At 41.0% G+C, this 15,194-nt stretch overlaps 2 protein-coding genes across 2 annotated transcripts; one reads left to right on the top strand and one right to left on the bottom strand.

The window, feature by feature from the left end:
• The first annotated feature begins 320 nt into the window (after positions 1-320).
• LOC106610877 (kelch-like protein 28) lies at positions 321-9,722 on the top strand. The gene is made up of 6 exons (XM_014210525.2): positions 321-591; positions 2,086-2,346; positions 2,463-3,100; positions 3,258-3,701; positions 5,361-5,569; positions 5,670-9,722. Exons 2-6 carry the CDS (start codon positions 2,086-2,088, stop codon positions 5,831-5,833), a joined length of 1,716 nt encoding a protein of 571 aa, XP_014066000.1. The 5' UTR covers positions 321-591; the 3' UTR covers positions 5,834-9,722.
• A 122-nt stretch (positions 9,723-9,844) lies between these two features.
• LOC106610876 (uncharacterized protein C14orf28 homolog) lies at positions 9,845-15,181 on the bottom strand. Its single transcript, XM_014210524.2, has 6 exons — positions 14,945-15,181; positions 13,566-14,090; positions 11,727-11,816; positions 11,501-11,635; positions 11,071-11,265; positions 9,845-10,973 (listed from the first exon to the last, which is right to left on the bottom strand). Exons 1-5 carry the CDS (start codon positions 15,028-15,030, stop codon positions 11,082-11,084), a joined length of 1,020 nt encoding a protein of 339 aa, XP_014065999.1. The 5' UTR covers positions 15,031-15,181; the 3' UTR covers positions 9,845-10,973; positions 11,071-11,081.
• Between the last annotated feature and the right edge of the window lie 13 nt (positions 15,182-15,194).

Consider the following 15,194-nt stretch of genomic DNA (forward strand, 5'->3'; position numbering starts at 1 on the left):
AGGGGTCTGAATACTTTCCGATGGCACTGTATATCATAACTGTTCTTGTTCAAATAGGTTTATAAATGACTTGTGATATCGTAGCCCTTCTAAGGACTATGTTGATACCAGCAGAGCCTCATATATTGATTTGCTGGGCACCTCTGCTGGGCAACAGAGGGAGTGCAACTTCTTCAGACGCTGATGTAGCCTACCATAAAGCTACTGTACATTTGTCAATTTAGCGAATTGACAAAGTATTACACTATTTCATCATACCAAATTAAAATTGGGATTTTTTTTAATGTTGATATTTCTATTTTATTTTCATTACTCCTAGTTGGTTATTGCCTTCTTTCCGTTCTATCTCTCCCCTAACTTGAATGATGTACTATGGTGTATAAAAAAAAATATTATCAATGGCAATGTGTGCAAAATAGCTACAAAATATACCATTCCTTTAGAAGTACCCTGCTAGCTTCCAAAAGTTACGCAGCATAAAGTGTTTGGCTTTTGTTTTCCTGACAGACGCTGGGGTTCCTGCGGCTTCTGGATTAAACTCCGCTACTGCAATAAAACAGATCTTGTCGGCTCATCTGACGCTCAACACAGGTTTGTCTACCTTGCATCGTGTTGTACATTTTTTGAAGATATTTAGCTAGTAGCTATCACATGTTACAATAGATAACACTCAACAAGCTGAAGATCAATGTTTAGCTTGCTAAGTGCTGTTTTTATTTTAGCAGCAACAGTGTACTGGTTTCGTGATAATGCATTGGAAATAACACCCTTGTTGCTAGCTAAATTAATTGTAATTTCTCACACGATGCCTCAAACCCCTCGTACATCCGATAGCCAGGTTATTGCAGGCTACGCATGATTACCAGCTATGTTATAAAATACATGCAATATTCATCAGCTAGTCTGAAAAATCTGAACAGTAATTTTGTGGCTTGCAAGGCTGTTGCTATTTATGCTAAATGGCCGACGTCGCGAAGGCAGCTACTGATACTATCCAGATTAGCTAGCTAAACTAGTAGGGTTCATTATACACATCTTTGCTAGTAACTAAGCAGATGACGTTACCCTTGAGAAATGTAATGTTTATAATTTACATTGGTATTCATTACAGGTCATCGACAAGTTTTGAATGGATTGGCGCACCGATATTTGGCAAATAGATGCTGTTGTTGTGCTAAGCAGTTAGCTGTTAGCAAGCTTGCTCGCTCAGTTTAGTTATAGCTAAACAATGGTAGACTAGCTAGCTAGCTTGCTGACAACATTTGACAGCTAGCTGACGGAGCCTTGCGGTTTTGAGGCGTCGCTCAAGCTTGGTCGAAATATACTTTGAAGATGCAAAGCTACTACAGTAGCTAGAAAGCAATGTTTGAAAGGTTTAAAAACCCATAGCTACATCTTACATTTTAATATTATTTAGTAACTGGGGTTATTATTAGCTAGTTGGCCAGATAACTAGCTAGCTAGATTCAACTTGTTCAACGCTTGAGCTTTAAGTGAGCTAAACTGTATGCATTAAATAGTGAAATAACACGTCTTTACTAAAGGATTATCAAGGAAAACTGAATTCTTGTTGATATATACATATTTTTCACCGTTTTGTAGAAGGAAAAAAAAAAGGCTGCTTAGATTTTCAGTTGCAGTGTCATCTTTCATCAGGCCATTTTTTTGAATGCCATTCTCTACTCATCAGATCTAGCTAATTCGCATACCTGATATGATACGATGAAACTTGTAGACACACACACACCGATATATTGTATGCTGTGCACTGCCACTGCATATTGTATGTTGTACTTAACTATAGCATAAATCATATTGGTATGACTTAGCTGGCTCACTTGTTTACCTTGCTAGATACTGCAAGTCGCTTCAGTCCTTCCCTTAGATTTGACCTGGAGAGGGAATTGTTGTCTTGAGTTTCCTCCTCCACTTGCCTATAGTTCTGTATTTTGGTTTCATGAAATTGATGCTGTTATCAGGCTGTCCTGCAACTTTACATGGAGATTATGCTGCAACAATGTCTATTTAAACTGTACTTGTCCCTTACATTTGACAGCATGGTAATGTTGAGTTTTTTTCTCAAAGATGGACCAGCAGGCCCAGTCCTATATGCTTGCCAGTCTGACGCGGCCCCACTCTGAGCAGCTGTTGCAAGGCCTCCAGCTGTTGCGGCAGGACCATGAGCTGTGCGACATTGTGCTGCGCGTGGGTGAATGCAAGATCCATGCCCACAAAGTGGTGCTGGCGAGCATCAGCCCCTACTTCAAGGCCATGTTCACGGGCAACCTGTCAGAGAAGGAGACCTCCGAGGTGGAGTTCCAGTGCATTGACGAGGCTGCGCTACAGGTAATGCTCATTTAAGCTCACTGTCATCATTTGGAAGATTTCACTGTGTTTCCTAAAAGCACACTTTGTCTGGCTCTTTCATAACATGATTGTGTTTTTTATTTTTCCTCTTGTAGGCAATCGTTGAGTATGCCTACACTGGCACGGTATTCATCTCACAGGAAAGAGTGGAGTCCCTACTACCAGCTGCTAACCTGCTCCAGGTCAAGCTGGTGCTGAAGGAGTGCTGCTCCTTCTTAGAGAGTCAGCTAGATGCTGGGAACTGTATAGGCATCTCACGCTTCGCTGAGACCTATGGCTGCCATGATCTCTGCCTGGCTGCCACTAAATTCATCTGTCAGAATTTTGAAGAGGTGTGCCAGACAGAGGAGTTTTTTGAGCTGACACGGGCGGAATTGGATGAAATCGTATCAAATGACTGTCTGAAGGTGGTAACAGAAGAGACTGTGTTCTACGCCCTGGAGTCGTGGATCAAGTACGATGTGACTGAGCGGCAGAAGCACCTAGCTCAGCTACTGCACTGCGTCCGCTTGCCTTTCCTCAGCGTTAAGTTCCTCACCCGCCTCTACGAGGCCAACCACCTTATCCGGGATGACCACGCCTGCAAGCACCTCCTCAACGAGGCCCTCAAATACCATTTCATGCCTGAGCACCGGCTCTCCTACCAGACGGTGTTGTCCACACGGCCACGCTGTGCTGCCAAAGTGCTCCTTGCTGTGGGAGGCAAGGCTGGACTCTTTGCCACTCTCGAGAGGTAATGCTGAGCCCTAAACAGAATCATTCAAAACTGTTTGTCAACCCCACCCATTTTTATTTATTATTTTTTTATTTTTTTATTTGTAGATTCTTAATTTGTTTCATGTGAATTAGAAAGAAATTGAACAAATGTAACTTATTTCTTTCTCTCGTAGCATGGAAATGTACTTCCCTCAAACGGATTCATGGATTGGGCTTGCCCCTCTTAGTGTGCCCCGCTATGAGTTTGGAGTGGCAGTGTTGGACCAGAAGGTGTATGTGGTGGGTGGCATCGCCACACACATGCGACAGGGCATTAGCTACCGGAGACATGAGAGTACAGTGGAGAGCTGGGACCCTGACAGCAACACCTGGTCCACAGTGGAGCGCATGGCAGAGTGTCGCAGCACCCTGGGGGTGGTGGTCTTGGCTGGGGAGCTCTATGCCCTGGGGGGCTATGATGGCCAGTACTATCTACAGTCTGTAGAAAAATATGTCCCCAAGGTGAAGGAGTGGCAGCCTGTGGCACCTATGACCAAGTCACGCAGCTGCTTTGCCACGGCTGTGCTGGATGGCATGGTCTTTGCCATTGGCGGCTATGGCCCCGCCCATATGAACAGGTATGTTTTCACTTCATCTAGTCAATGCGGTGGTATTATGGATGTTCACAGGCTTTGCTCATGAGGTTCCAATAGGCTTTTGAAATACTAGGTCTACTTCAAAACCTGCCGTCAACCCTTTTGTTCCTACACTTGACAGTTTTCACATCAGAAAGGTTATATATGGTAGACCTTTGAATGCTTTGCTCCATCTATTCAAAGAGTTTCAGCCCCCTGCTCTGTTTCCAGCCTGCAGTGCAACCCATATTCTGTCAAATCAAGATTTGTTGTCTTCTACTCAGATGGTTATACAGTGCCCTCATGAAATTATTAGGATAGTGAAGCATTTTTTTTTCCTCTTTGGCTCTATACTTTAAAAGATGGGATTTGAAATCAAGCAATGACTGACGTTGAAGTGCAGACTGTCAGCTTTCATTTGTGGGGATTTTCACCTTTTAGAAAATTATAGCACTTTGTGTAGATATTTTAGGGGAGCAAAAGTATTGGGACAAATTCACTTGTGTATTAAAAAGGTTTAGTATATTTATAACAGGCAATGACTAGTCAAGTCTGATGCTGCATTTGTTTATTTTGGTTGTTTCAGATTATTTTGTGCCCAATAGAAATTAATGGTAAATAATGTACTGTCATTTTGTAGTGACTTTTATTGTGAATAAAATGTTTCTAAACACTTCTATATGAATGTGGATGCTACCATGACTACAGATAATCCTGAATGAATCATGAATAATGATGAGTGACAAAGTTAGATGCACAAATATCATACTACCATATTCTATTCTTATTTACAATAAAAGTCACTCCGAAATGGCACACTATATTATTTACCATTCATTTCTATTGGGCACAAAATAATCTGAAACACAACCAAAAAAACAGCAAATGCATCCAACAAGTTTGTAGAGTCACACGCTTGATGTAGTCATTGTGTGCTATGAATATGAGATCAAATACTTAACTTTTTACTACTTTAATACACAAGTGTCCCAATACTTTTGCTCCCCTAAAATAGGGGGAGTGTGTACAAAAAGTGCTGTAATTTCTAAATGGTTCACCTGATATGGATGAAAATACCCTCAAATGAAAGATGACAGTCTGCACTTTAACCCCAAAGTCAATTTTTGATTTCAAATCCCAACTTTTAAAGTATAGAACCAAAAGAAGAAATGTCCCAATAATTACAGCGGGCACTGTAGTTTCTTTCATAGAATAAGTGCTGGCTTGCTGGTTAGACCTTTGTTGTCAACTAGAGGGATGTGTTGTTACAGTTTCCTTGACTTCCCAAACCCCTCAGGAGAATGTGTTTGTGGACAGGGAAGCTGTGGGGACTTAGTTGTTCAAAGGTAATTCCCAAATTGCCAGTTTGATATTGCCAGAAAAATATAGGACTGGAATAGATGGCCTCGTTAAATGGGGCTGCATTGGTTTGTGATGACAATGGCACAGCTATATAATGTCTAACAACAAAAAAGAGCAATAGTGAATTGTATTGGCTTTGAAACAGGAAAAAGTGTCATTTTATGATGGCTATAATTCCTGCTACTGTACTAACCTGTTTAAAAAGACAGCAGTGATATTGCCAATGCACAGTATCACTATAACTGTGCCACTTGGAAGGACAGTGTTTTAATTTATTAACTCTGTCTCTCTACTGTGCAGTGTGGAGCGGTACGACCCCAGCAAGGATGCCTGGGAAATGGTAGCCCCCATGGCAGACAAACGGATCAATTTTGCCGTTGGTGTCATGCTAGGGTTCATATTTGTGGTTGGGGGACACAACGGGGTATCACATCTGTCCAGCATTGAGAGGTATGACCCACACCAGAACCAGTGGACAGCCTGTCGGCCCATGAATGAACCACGCACAGGTGAGTTGGGAAATTACTACAAGGTTTATGTTGATGCTGGGAAGTTGACCATTCATATTGCATGGCCAGGAATAACCATTTATAATATTTATCTTCCCAGGGGTTGGCTCCGCGATCGTGGACAACTACCTCTATGTGGTGGGGGGTCACTCGGGGTCATCCTACCTGAACACTGTCCAGCGATACGACCCCATCACAGACAGCTGGCTGGACTCAAGCGGCATGATGTACTGCCGCTGTAACTTTGGCATGACTGCTCTTTGACCCATGGCACCCCTGGGTAGGACTCCTTAAGAAGACTTAGACAAAAGGCTTTTATTTATTTTTTTCCTCCATTCATCGCCAACAGGCTGAGGAGGCCTCCACACTGCTGTGGATCCCAGAGAGAAAGAGAGAGAGCTTGTTGCTGGATGAATGAGCCCGGCTGGCACCAGGGAACCACAGATGGCCAGAGTGAAAAGGTCTGGGTGGAGGAGAGGAGCAGATCACCATGGATCTTGTCACAGAGAAGAGATGACTGCTGCTGGACCACAATGACAACTTTTCACAGGACTGTGGGTGAAAACTGTCACTTTTTTTAATTGTAGACCTTTTTTTGTGTTCATATGTTTTTTTCTGCTATGAGCAGAACATGTTCCAGTTGTATTTTTTTTTCTAGATCTTTAAAGTATGTGTGTGGCGCAGAGTGTCTGTATGCTTGTGAGTAGACGCATGATTGTTCTTTTGTGTCTGTGTGCAGGACTAAAGTTCAGGCAAGGTCATCGGCTCACAGTTTGAAATGTCTGCATCTAAATCAGTGCTTCACAAAGAGAGATCTGAATATTTATATTCACTTAAAGGGCTGCCTTTTGTTTCTCTGTAAATAGTTTAAATTAAAAGAAATGTATAGATATGAATATCCTCTAGTGCATTGCCTGTAAATGTTTTTTTGCACTGGGTTACTAGTTTGTGTGTGTACATGTATTTGATTCAAGGGTTGAAGAGGTTGTGAAGGATTAACAAACCCCACTGAATTCTCTTGAGTACTTGCCACCTGTCTTTCATCCTCGGAGCAATTGATAAATCCCCAACTTACGGCTTCTGTTACATCTTCCTGAGGTAGGGTCACACTTCAGCCCTCTTCATAAGTATTGAAAAGTTATCCTGTCCCGCTTTTCATTGCTGGGTTTGTACACAATACTAACTGGTGCTATTAGGATTCAGGATTCAGCTGTTGTCTGTGTTGCCTCATGGTATCAGGTGTCTTTTATTTGTTCTTCTGTGTTGTTGTAGATGTTGGTTGTGCATCAAAATGCCCCCATGCTATAAAGCAGTGTCTTGCTAGAAGGCAAGCTTGTGACTGGAATACCTCAACCACCAGTCTTTACTTTGAGCCCCATTTTTTAAAGTGGACTCGTTAGGTACCATCTATGGATACATTTTATGATCTGATGCTTTCCCTCTTGAGCCCCACGGCTGTCATCCGTTTAGCGATAGTTTGTCTGAAACATTGTCCCTGCATTAAGAAGTAGTGGATCTGGCTGTATAGCTCACCACCAATTTCATCAGAAAGTAAGTCTGAGATTGTTGGTCTCTAATGGGTTAGGAAGAAGCCTAGCGGTTAAGAGCGTTGGGCCAGTAACCGAAAGGTCGCTGGTTTGAATCCCTGAGCTGACTAGGGGAAAAATCTCTGAGCCCTTGAGCAAGGAACTTAACCCTAATTGCTCCTGCAAGTCGTTCTGGATAAGAGTGTCTGCTAAATGCCTAAAATGGAATGACTCCTACACCCCCTCTCTCTGCTTGCTTGCTCTGATGAAGCATGTGTGAGAAGCCACATGTGGCCAAGGTCTTCCTGAGGAGCTCAGGCAAGAGTGTATATTCACAGCCTTGTGAAGTGCCAAAATATGACCTGCTTTCACAAGTCTGGTGTAACTTTCTCCTTTGTGCCAGAATCAAAAGGGTTATTTTCACTGCTAATGCATAGCACGTGTGACATTCTGCCATATGGATGGGGTGGATATGGAGCAGTAAGGGCTGTGTTCTATGTCAAGCAAAATTGTCACTGTTACAAACTATTTGGACCTCGGAGAGAGACATGGCAGACAGACAAGGGCATGGAGACATGACTGAGCTCAAAGCGCTCGCCTGGGTTAGATGGCTGCAGGCCGAGTCTGGGTGTTGTAGCCTCGGGCCATGCTGAAGGACAGGTAACATGAGGCCACAGATCGAGAAGCTCAGTCCCTGTTGTTGGTCCAGAGTGTAAGAGCAGTTTCCTTGTATTGTACATTTTATAGATGTTTGCACACGAGGAAAACTTAAAGGGAGCTCTGCATTGCACATACCAAACATATTGATGAGTAGTGCAACTTCAATTTGTACATAGGTCTCAATTTAGGTTCATGGAATTTAAACAATGCAATACATTTGTGGATACAATTGCTTTGAATTTAGCATCAAAAGTCAAAGCGTCTCATATTGTTGTGACATTATCACACGTTTATATTGTCTGAAAGACCACCACCGTTCAAACCTTTTGTCTCCGTTTTCCCCATCCCACTTTAAATTGTGTGTCTCATCTTTGAAGAGCCATTAACAATGTCGTGCAAGTCAGTTCACATGTACTGGGGAAAGTTTGCAGATTATCAAATGGATTGTATTCCAGTAAAAATCCCAGTTTGCATGTAATGTAAGATTGGCACAAGACTGACTGTATGGGTCTTGCTCTAAGCCATCTGATCTAGTCTCTCACCAGAGAGCAGCCTTGCAGTTACAGTACTGCAGTGTTGTTCCATTTACACACTTGTCAATTGTGATTACCTATACTCTTTAGCTCTTACCCTCTAAACGTTACCTTGAACGTAATAAATTAAGATCAAGGGAAGCCCACCCCCCCAAACAAACATCTTAAGACTGTTTATTCGTCAGCAATCTCAGCAGTATGAGAGCTTGTCTGAACAAGCATGTGAGTTCTTCACTTTACTTTTCTTTAAATGTTGATGGTTGAATCTTAGGTGACATTTAATTGCCTTTAAAAGTGAATTTATTTCTAAAACAAGTTGTTTCATGGTTAGACCTGCTGCAGCTGGGTTTTTTTCCCCATCTTGGAATAGTGGGCTTTAACATTTCACATTGGAAACATTAATCTATGATTGCAAAAAAGGTTTACGCTGCCATGGGATGGAAGTAAATATGCCATTTCAACCTGCATGAACGTACAGCTCCTATTCACATAACCATGAATTGGTTTTCATTTTCTTCGTATGAATAATCAACGCAAATCCAACATATTGCAATCAGTGAAATATGACATCCTTGGAACATCCTAAGATAACATAGAGCACATAGTATAAAATGAACTAATACTGTATTACATTAACCATTTTAATTGAGTAGTCTTCCCTTTTAGATTTCCTGCAATTGTGCTTTTCTGTTTCAATTCTTGATGTTAGGCAAATTAGGCATTTGTCCATCCACAACAGCTTGGGAGGATGAGCCAGAACAGAGTGAAAATCACGCAGGCGTGATTGTCTGCAGCTGCCATCCATTGTCAAGCATTTGATGCTACTACTACGCATAGAAAGATATCCTTGGGGATATTGAAGACAACATACATTTTAGGGATGAATGTATACAGACTGTCTTTACTGCGCTGTGGAGGTTGAATCTGAAAACATGAAACTGCAAAATGAAGGGATGTATAGCTAAATGTGAAGTTAAGAAAAGTGTACTTTTATCATGCCCTAACCATGTCTTGTTTTGTCTTTTATCATGCCCTAACCATGTCTTGTTTTGTCTTTTATCATGCCCTAACCATGTCTTGTTTTGCCACCACTCACCAAAGTGCTTGTTTTACTTACGAATGCAGAGGGAATACTAAAATCAAGTCTGGCAAAGACTCTTGTGTCTGAAAAAGTCATTTGAAACTGATGTCAATGTTAGCCAAATTACCACTTCTTTTACATTTCCCATGAGTGTGTCTGAACTGGCTTAAGGTGATAATGTTGAATTCTATATCCTGTGGATTATTACTGGAACTACGAGAACCTTGATGTAGAAGCAGTATTTTTTTCCAAAATGTTATCATGCTTTGATTGAACATACATTTTAGCCAGTTTGTGTGCCGTCGTACCCAGTTAATATGAATAAATGCCTGCCTTAAAGGTACGCTGCTGTTCTTTGGCTCTTGTTTCTTTGTTTTCGTTGCTTGTGTGCACCATAACTGACACGTACGCATATAAAAATGTGTATTGTTTAAAAAAAATACTTAACGAAAGCATAGACACACACGAACAAGTGTTTTTGCTATAAGAATTTCATTATGTAGTTCTGTCAATTACATTTTACACTGATAAATTGGCAAGAGGCACAATGTGATGGTTCAATGCTCTGTTCATTTCTAAATGATCAAATGCATTACAAAATCACATTTGTATACTAATATTTACTACAGGTTTGACATCTTTAGATTGGGATGTAGTAATTTACCTTATTGAACTGTGCAGGATATCATATGCTACTTTGAAAGGCAAACAAGCAAGCACTCAATAAGCACTTCTATAATGTCACTGTGCTGGGGTACTTGTAAGTACAAGTAATTACTGACATTTAAGACAGAACTGATTTTATACAATTATTGGAGCATGTATTCTAACAATCACTGACATTTTCACTTCCATCAGGTTGAAGCCCAATGGACAACTTAAAACAAGCCAGTAAATCAAGGATAATGATTGAATTTCCACAAAATACAAAGCAATACTTAAACGGTTTAAATGTTTTCAAACTACAGTATTAAAAAAGCACCAGTTTAATCTGAAGTCAGGGCTGGTATGCACAAATAGATTGTAGTACTGTACCAACTCTCACAGAAGCTTTGCTGGTCTAGCTTATATACCCTGCTGACAAGTCTACATCAAAGTTGAATTTGCTTCTCTGAATGGCAACCCACCCAAGAGAACACGCTGCAAGCAAACTTTTCAACAAACATTTACGCAGTAAAGCTATTTAAGTTTATTCTTCAATATGCATACCTGCCCAGAACTACTATAGTTCATACATATATTCTTGGATTCCAAGCATGCCCAAAGAGAAGACGCACTTATCACTTTGCACACAGTTTCAGAGACAACAGTAAGGCAAAAATAGAGCACATAATTTCAAAAATAATCTTAAAGTATAAAACAGAACAAGGAAGTTGTTGACATGTCATTAAAATATGATTAGGTGCTAAAAAAAGTTATGGTATGTTCTCACTGAGGAATGGAAGACAAAACCATGATTAACCAAGTGTAATGTAAAGGATTATTTTTCTGGGCAACAAAAAGAAAGACAGGAAGGTGCAAGTGTAGGGTGAGCATATTTTCTAAAGATTCCTTTGTATTTGTGCTGTCGAGTGTCTCCCTCCCTTCTGTGTCCCGTCAGGACCCTGGTGACAAAGTTGGGGTTAATTAAATTCTATTCAGAAGAATTTTAATTCAAGTAAGTAATGAAAAATGGATCTGACCCCATCCCTGTTTGGTTACCTTTGTGCACCTCATTTGTCTGAGGCGCGGATGTAGACAAGGGAAGAGAGCAGCAGGAGTTCAGGGGGCTTGTTTAACAGGATCAGATTGTCGCTCCTCAGCCCGTCATAGTGCATCCAGTAGCCGTCTATCTGGAAGGCTGCAGAGTAGTGATGCTCTTCCTTGTTGAAGAGTGTGGCGCCTTCCAGTGAGTACCTATTGAAAAGCACAGAGACGGTTGTATTTTTTAGCATGTTAAAAACCGGTTACCAAAAAAAGCTTAATGAAATCAATGAAAATAGCAAAGTACAGGCAAGGAGGTTACTGTTTCAACGAAATAAAAAAAACAGACTGGCGATATTGACATTAAATGAACAACCAGGGAGAAAAAGAACAGCATCAGACAATGAGGCTGGGATTGGAGTCCTCCTGCTCTACATGGTTTCCTTACCTGTGTTGGGACAGAGCCAGATGGTAAGGAACGTAGGACAGCTCCTCAGACTTCCATAGCTGCATGTTGAGAATGACAAAAGGAGGTGGGCCATGGCAGAAGACCCTCTGAGAGAACTCCCTCAACCCATTACACCTGTAGAACAGACAGGAAATCAGTCAGCATCATAGAAAAGACCAGGAGAGATTATAGGATATGATGGTTCGACATTCAAGTTATGTCTCACCCCAGTTCTTTGCAGAGAATGATTTTGGGACAGAAGAACTCCTCCACCGCTGACTGAATGGGATCTCTATGGGGCAGCTCATGAGGAGGACTGGGAAAGAAGAACAAGGGTAAGAAGTCGGACTCTGAACACCATGTAGTTAGGTTTAGCTCTAACCACCACCAGTATCAGGCTACAGATACATTTACACAAACCTAATTCATCATTTTAATTTCCACCAGAAAGAAAAGCACCTATGAAAACGACTGAAATAGTAGTTGGGATTTGGTAATAGATATAGTCCACTGTCTAAATACAGCCCACCATGGGTAAACACTTTTATAAGGCTCTGGCAGAGATTGAACCAGAGCTGTTTAGAAACCAACTGCTCTCTTCATTATTTCCTACTGTGAGCCAGGATTATGCTCAATTCTTTTCAATTCAAGTAGTAAACAGGATACAGAATTACAATATAATTGAATTTAGTGAAATTCAAATGCATCTTCTATTCAACACTGAGTGTATAAAACATTAGGAACACCTTCCTGGACCATTCTTTATACACACGGGAAACTGTTGAGTGAAAAACCCTTCAGGATTTTGGCAGATGCCTTTATTTACTTCCCTAGAATCAGACAAACTCGTGGATACCTTTTTTGTGTCTCTGTGTCCAGTATGAAGGAAGTTACAGGTAACTAGCATTAGCACAATGACTGGAAGTCTATGGGTATCTACTAGCCTAAAGGCATCTGCCAAAATCCCAAAGAATACCTTTAACCCGTCTCCTTCCCTTCATCTACACTGATTGAAGTGGATACAACAAGTGACATCAATGAGGGTTCATAGCTTTCACCTGGTCAGTCTGTGATGGAGAGAGCAGGTGTTTCTAATGTTTTGTACACTCAGAGTATATTAATGTGTAGTCTATACAAATATACATCTTGTATATAAAACATCAAGCATGTCGTTATATACATTCATATAAAATATTGATGAAACAATTGATTCACTGAGAATATATTATATGGTATGAAAGAACAACACTCCAAGTCGCAGCTTCATACAACTCTTCAAACAGAGAACGGATACTGTATACTGGCCTATGACCATTTACTTGGATTCCTCACATCGTAATCATTGTTGAGGTTTTTGTGCAAATCGAACGTTAGGTACCATATTTATTGAATACTATATAAATCCTATAAATTGAAATGGCCAATTTGGATGCAATCAACAAAATGTTGCAGAAATGCTTATCTTATCTGTTTCTACCTACAAACAATTTCAGAACAATCGGAGATGGTGGGTGTCAAAATCTTCTTATGTGCTTTTTGAAGTGGAACAACCCACCTGCCAGATTCAATTAAACTCTTATGTTCTATGACTGCATGGAATTTCTTTGAATTGCACAGAATTAAAAATTCTACTTCCTGCCACTCAAACGCTGCAACCTGTGGGGTGTGGCCAATTCAATTTCAACTCATGAGTTGAATGGGAGTCAATTCTAAAATGAGCACAACCCTGCTGTGAGCATTATAGACAGCTGGGCCTTATTTTAGACAAGCAGCGAGTCAAGGGGGAGAAATAAAAGCTTCTTAAAGACAGAGGTGTAGACCAGCTGTCCAGAAGAATTAGCAAAGCAAGCAATAGAAACAGGGATTGCCCTCCCATTTGGACATAGTCCAGTTCACCCCACTAAACTAATTGAGTTCATACTTTATTTGTAGTAACTAACTATTAATTTATATTCTAATGAAGGATCACTTCTCTGATCAGAAGCTCTGGGAGATAAGGCGCAAAGAAAATCCTCCCACACTGACCAGCTATCAGACGTTGACTTACAGCCTCTGCCTCTCTTACTTGATGTTGATGGTTCTCTGTAAGAACTCCTGGAAGCGAGCAGGACAGCTCCAGTTGGTGCATAGGCTCTCCTGCATAGTGGACAGCATTGTCTCTAAGTTCTTGGTGAAGTTCTCATGTTCGTTACCAAACAGGTCGATCTCCAACGCTGCATGGTGGATCACTGAGCGGTACTGCCTTTTGGACATCCTGTCCCAGATCCACAGCATCTTAACAGTGGTGTAGTCATATGAGTCCATCAGGTAGAGGAAATGCTCTACAAACTGCCTGCCCAGAAAGATGCCCACCTCCCGGGGAAAGCTGTGGTTGTCTCTCAGTATTATATAAAGGATCATGAGGAACCCGTCAATTGTGCAGGTGTTCTTTAGGCTTATCTTAACATACAGAGGGGTGCATGAGATGGCCCTCCTCCCCGCCCTGATGGTGTAGACACCCCCCCATGGGAGCACAGGCCTCCAAAAGGAACGGTCCTCTTCTTCATTGTTGTTGATGGATGCACGGATCTCCTCAAACAAAGTCCTTGTCCTAAGGAGACAACATGAAGGTATAGGTTATTCTCCTAGGCTAAGGGGTGAAGTTGAGTGAGAGCTAGGCTCAGTTTATATCCTCAATCTTCCTTATTACTAATAAGGGTTTTCCTGTATGGTCTTGACGAAGGAAGGTATTCATCATTTACTAAATGCCTAATTCATTAAAGTACTGCAAAACATTGCTCAAGCCAGAGCCCAGGGATCACCTTGTAAACGTTAGCAAGCAAACTGTCTGATGACATGCACATTTGCAATGCAATCCCAGGTAAATTACATACAATGTTATGGTACATGCTTCGTAAACAACAGGTGTAGACTAACAGTGAAATGCTTACAGCGCAGAGAATAAAAAAGAGAAATAATAGAAAAACAATAACGAGGAATAATTACAGCTAGATACATTATACATTTTAAAAATATATGATCAGTTTTTAGTGAGCATTGTTATTGTAGTCAACATAATTTGATACATTGAATAGAAGATTAACATGGCAACTAACGTCAGTTAGCTATAATTAATGCTCTTGCACACAATCTGCAACACACGCCATGGTATACGCCAGCTGACGTTAGTTGGCAGACCATTTAGCTAGTTAACTACCTCCTTTGTAACTAGCTAGTATTAACGCTAGCTAGCTATGAACATAGCTAGTTAGATAGTTAGCTACCTAGCTAAGTGCAGCCTTCTAAAACCTAGTGTTGATGCGTTTAATTGTCGATGCAATATTGAATACTGTTGATGTCGGTTAACCTACTGTTTGGCAAGATATTTAGTTATTGGTTTGCTAGCTAGCCCCGCCAATGAAATTTAGCTAGCTAGCTTAGCAGCAGCGCTAGCTAACGCGTTACCTTTCAATTTGCAGATTATCTTCGGTACTTGAAATTAGGGTTCTGAGGTCTTCTGCGTCGGTCAAAATGCAGAATTTGCTCTCCATCGTTCTCTGTATTTCTTCATGTCTTAATTGAGGCCAACAGCCACAAATCCTTATATGACCACTATTAATATTTTCTATAACCCTCGAGAAAGCTTCAAAACATCCTGAGCAACGTCAAGTTACGCCCATTGCACCACATAGCCACGCCCACATTCATTGGTTTG

The sequence above is a fragment of the Salmo salar genome, chromosome ssa09, assembly GCF_905237065.1.
Source record: "Salmo salar chromosome ssa09, Ssal_v3.1, whole genome shotgun sequence".
Classification (NCBI taxonomy): Eukaryota; Metazoa; Chordata; class Actinopteri; order Salmoniformes; family Salmonidae; genus Salmo; species Salmo salar.

Bases quoted from the DNA above. Each gene is read 5' to 3' on its own strand.
- LOC106610876 (XM_014210524.2), bottom strand. From the start codon at position 15,030: ATGGAGAGCAAATTCTGCATTTTGACCGACGCAGAAGACCTCAGAACC. The intron at 14,091-14,944 runs GTAACGCGTTAG...TTGTCTCCTTAG, and splicing joins GATAATCTGCAAATTGAAAG to GACAAGGACTTTGTTTGAGG. The intron at 11,266-11,500 runs GTAAGGAAACCA...GCTTTTCAATAG, and splicing joins CTGGCTCTGTCCCAACACAG to GTACTCACTGGAAGGCGCCA.
- LOC106610877 (XM_014210525.2), top strand. From the start codon at position 2,086: ATGGACCAGCAGGCCCAGTCCTATATGCTTGCCAGTCTGACGCGGCCC. The intron at 2,347-2,462 runs GTAATGCTCATT...TTCCTCTTGTAG, and splicing joins TTGACGAGGCTGCGCTACAG to GCAATCGTTGAGTATGCCTA. The intron at 3,702-5,360 runs GTATGTTTTCAC...TCTACTGTGCAG, and splicing joins GGCCCCGCCCATATGAACAG to TGTGGAGCGGTACGACCCCA.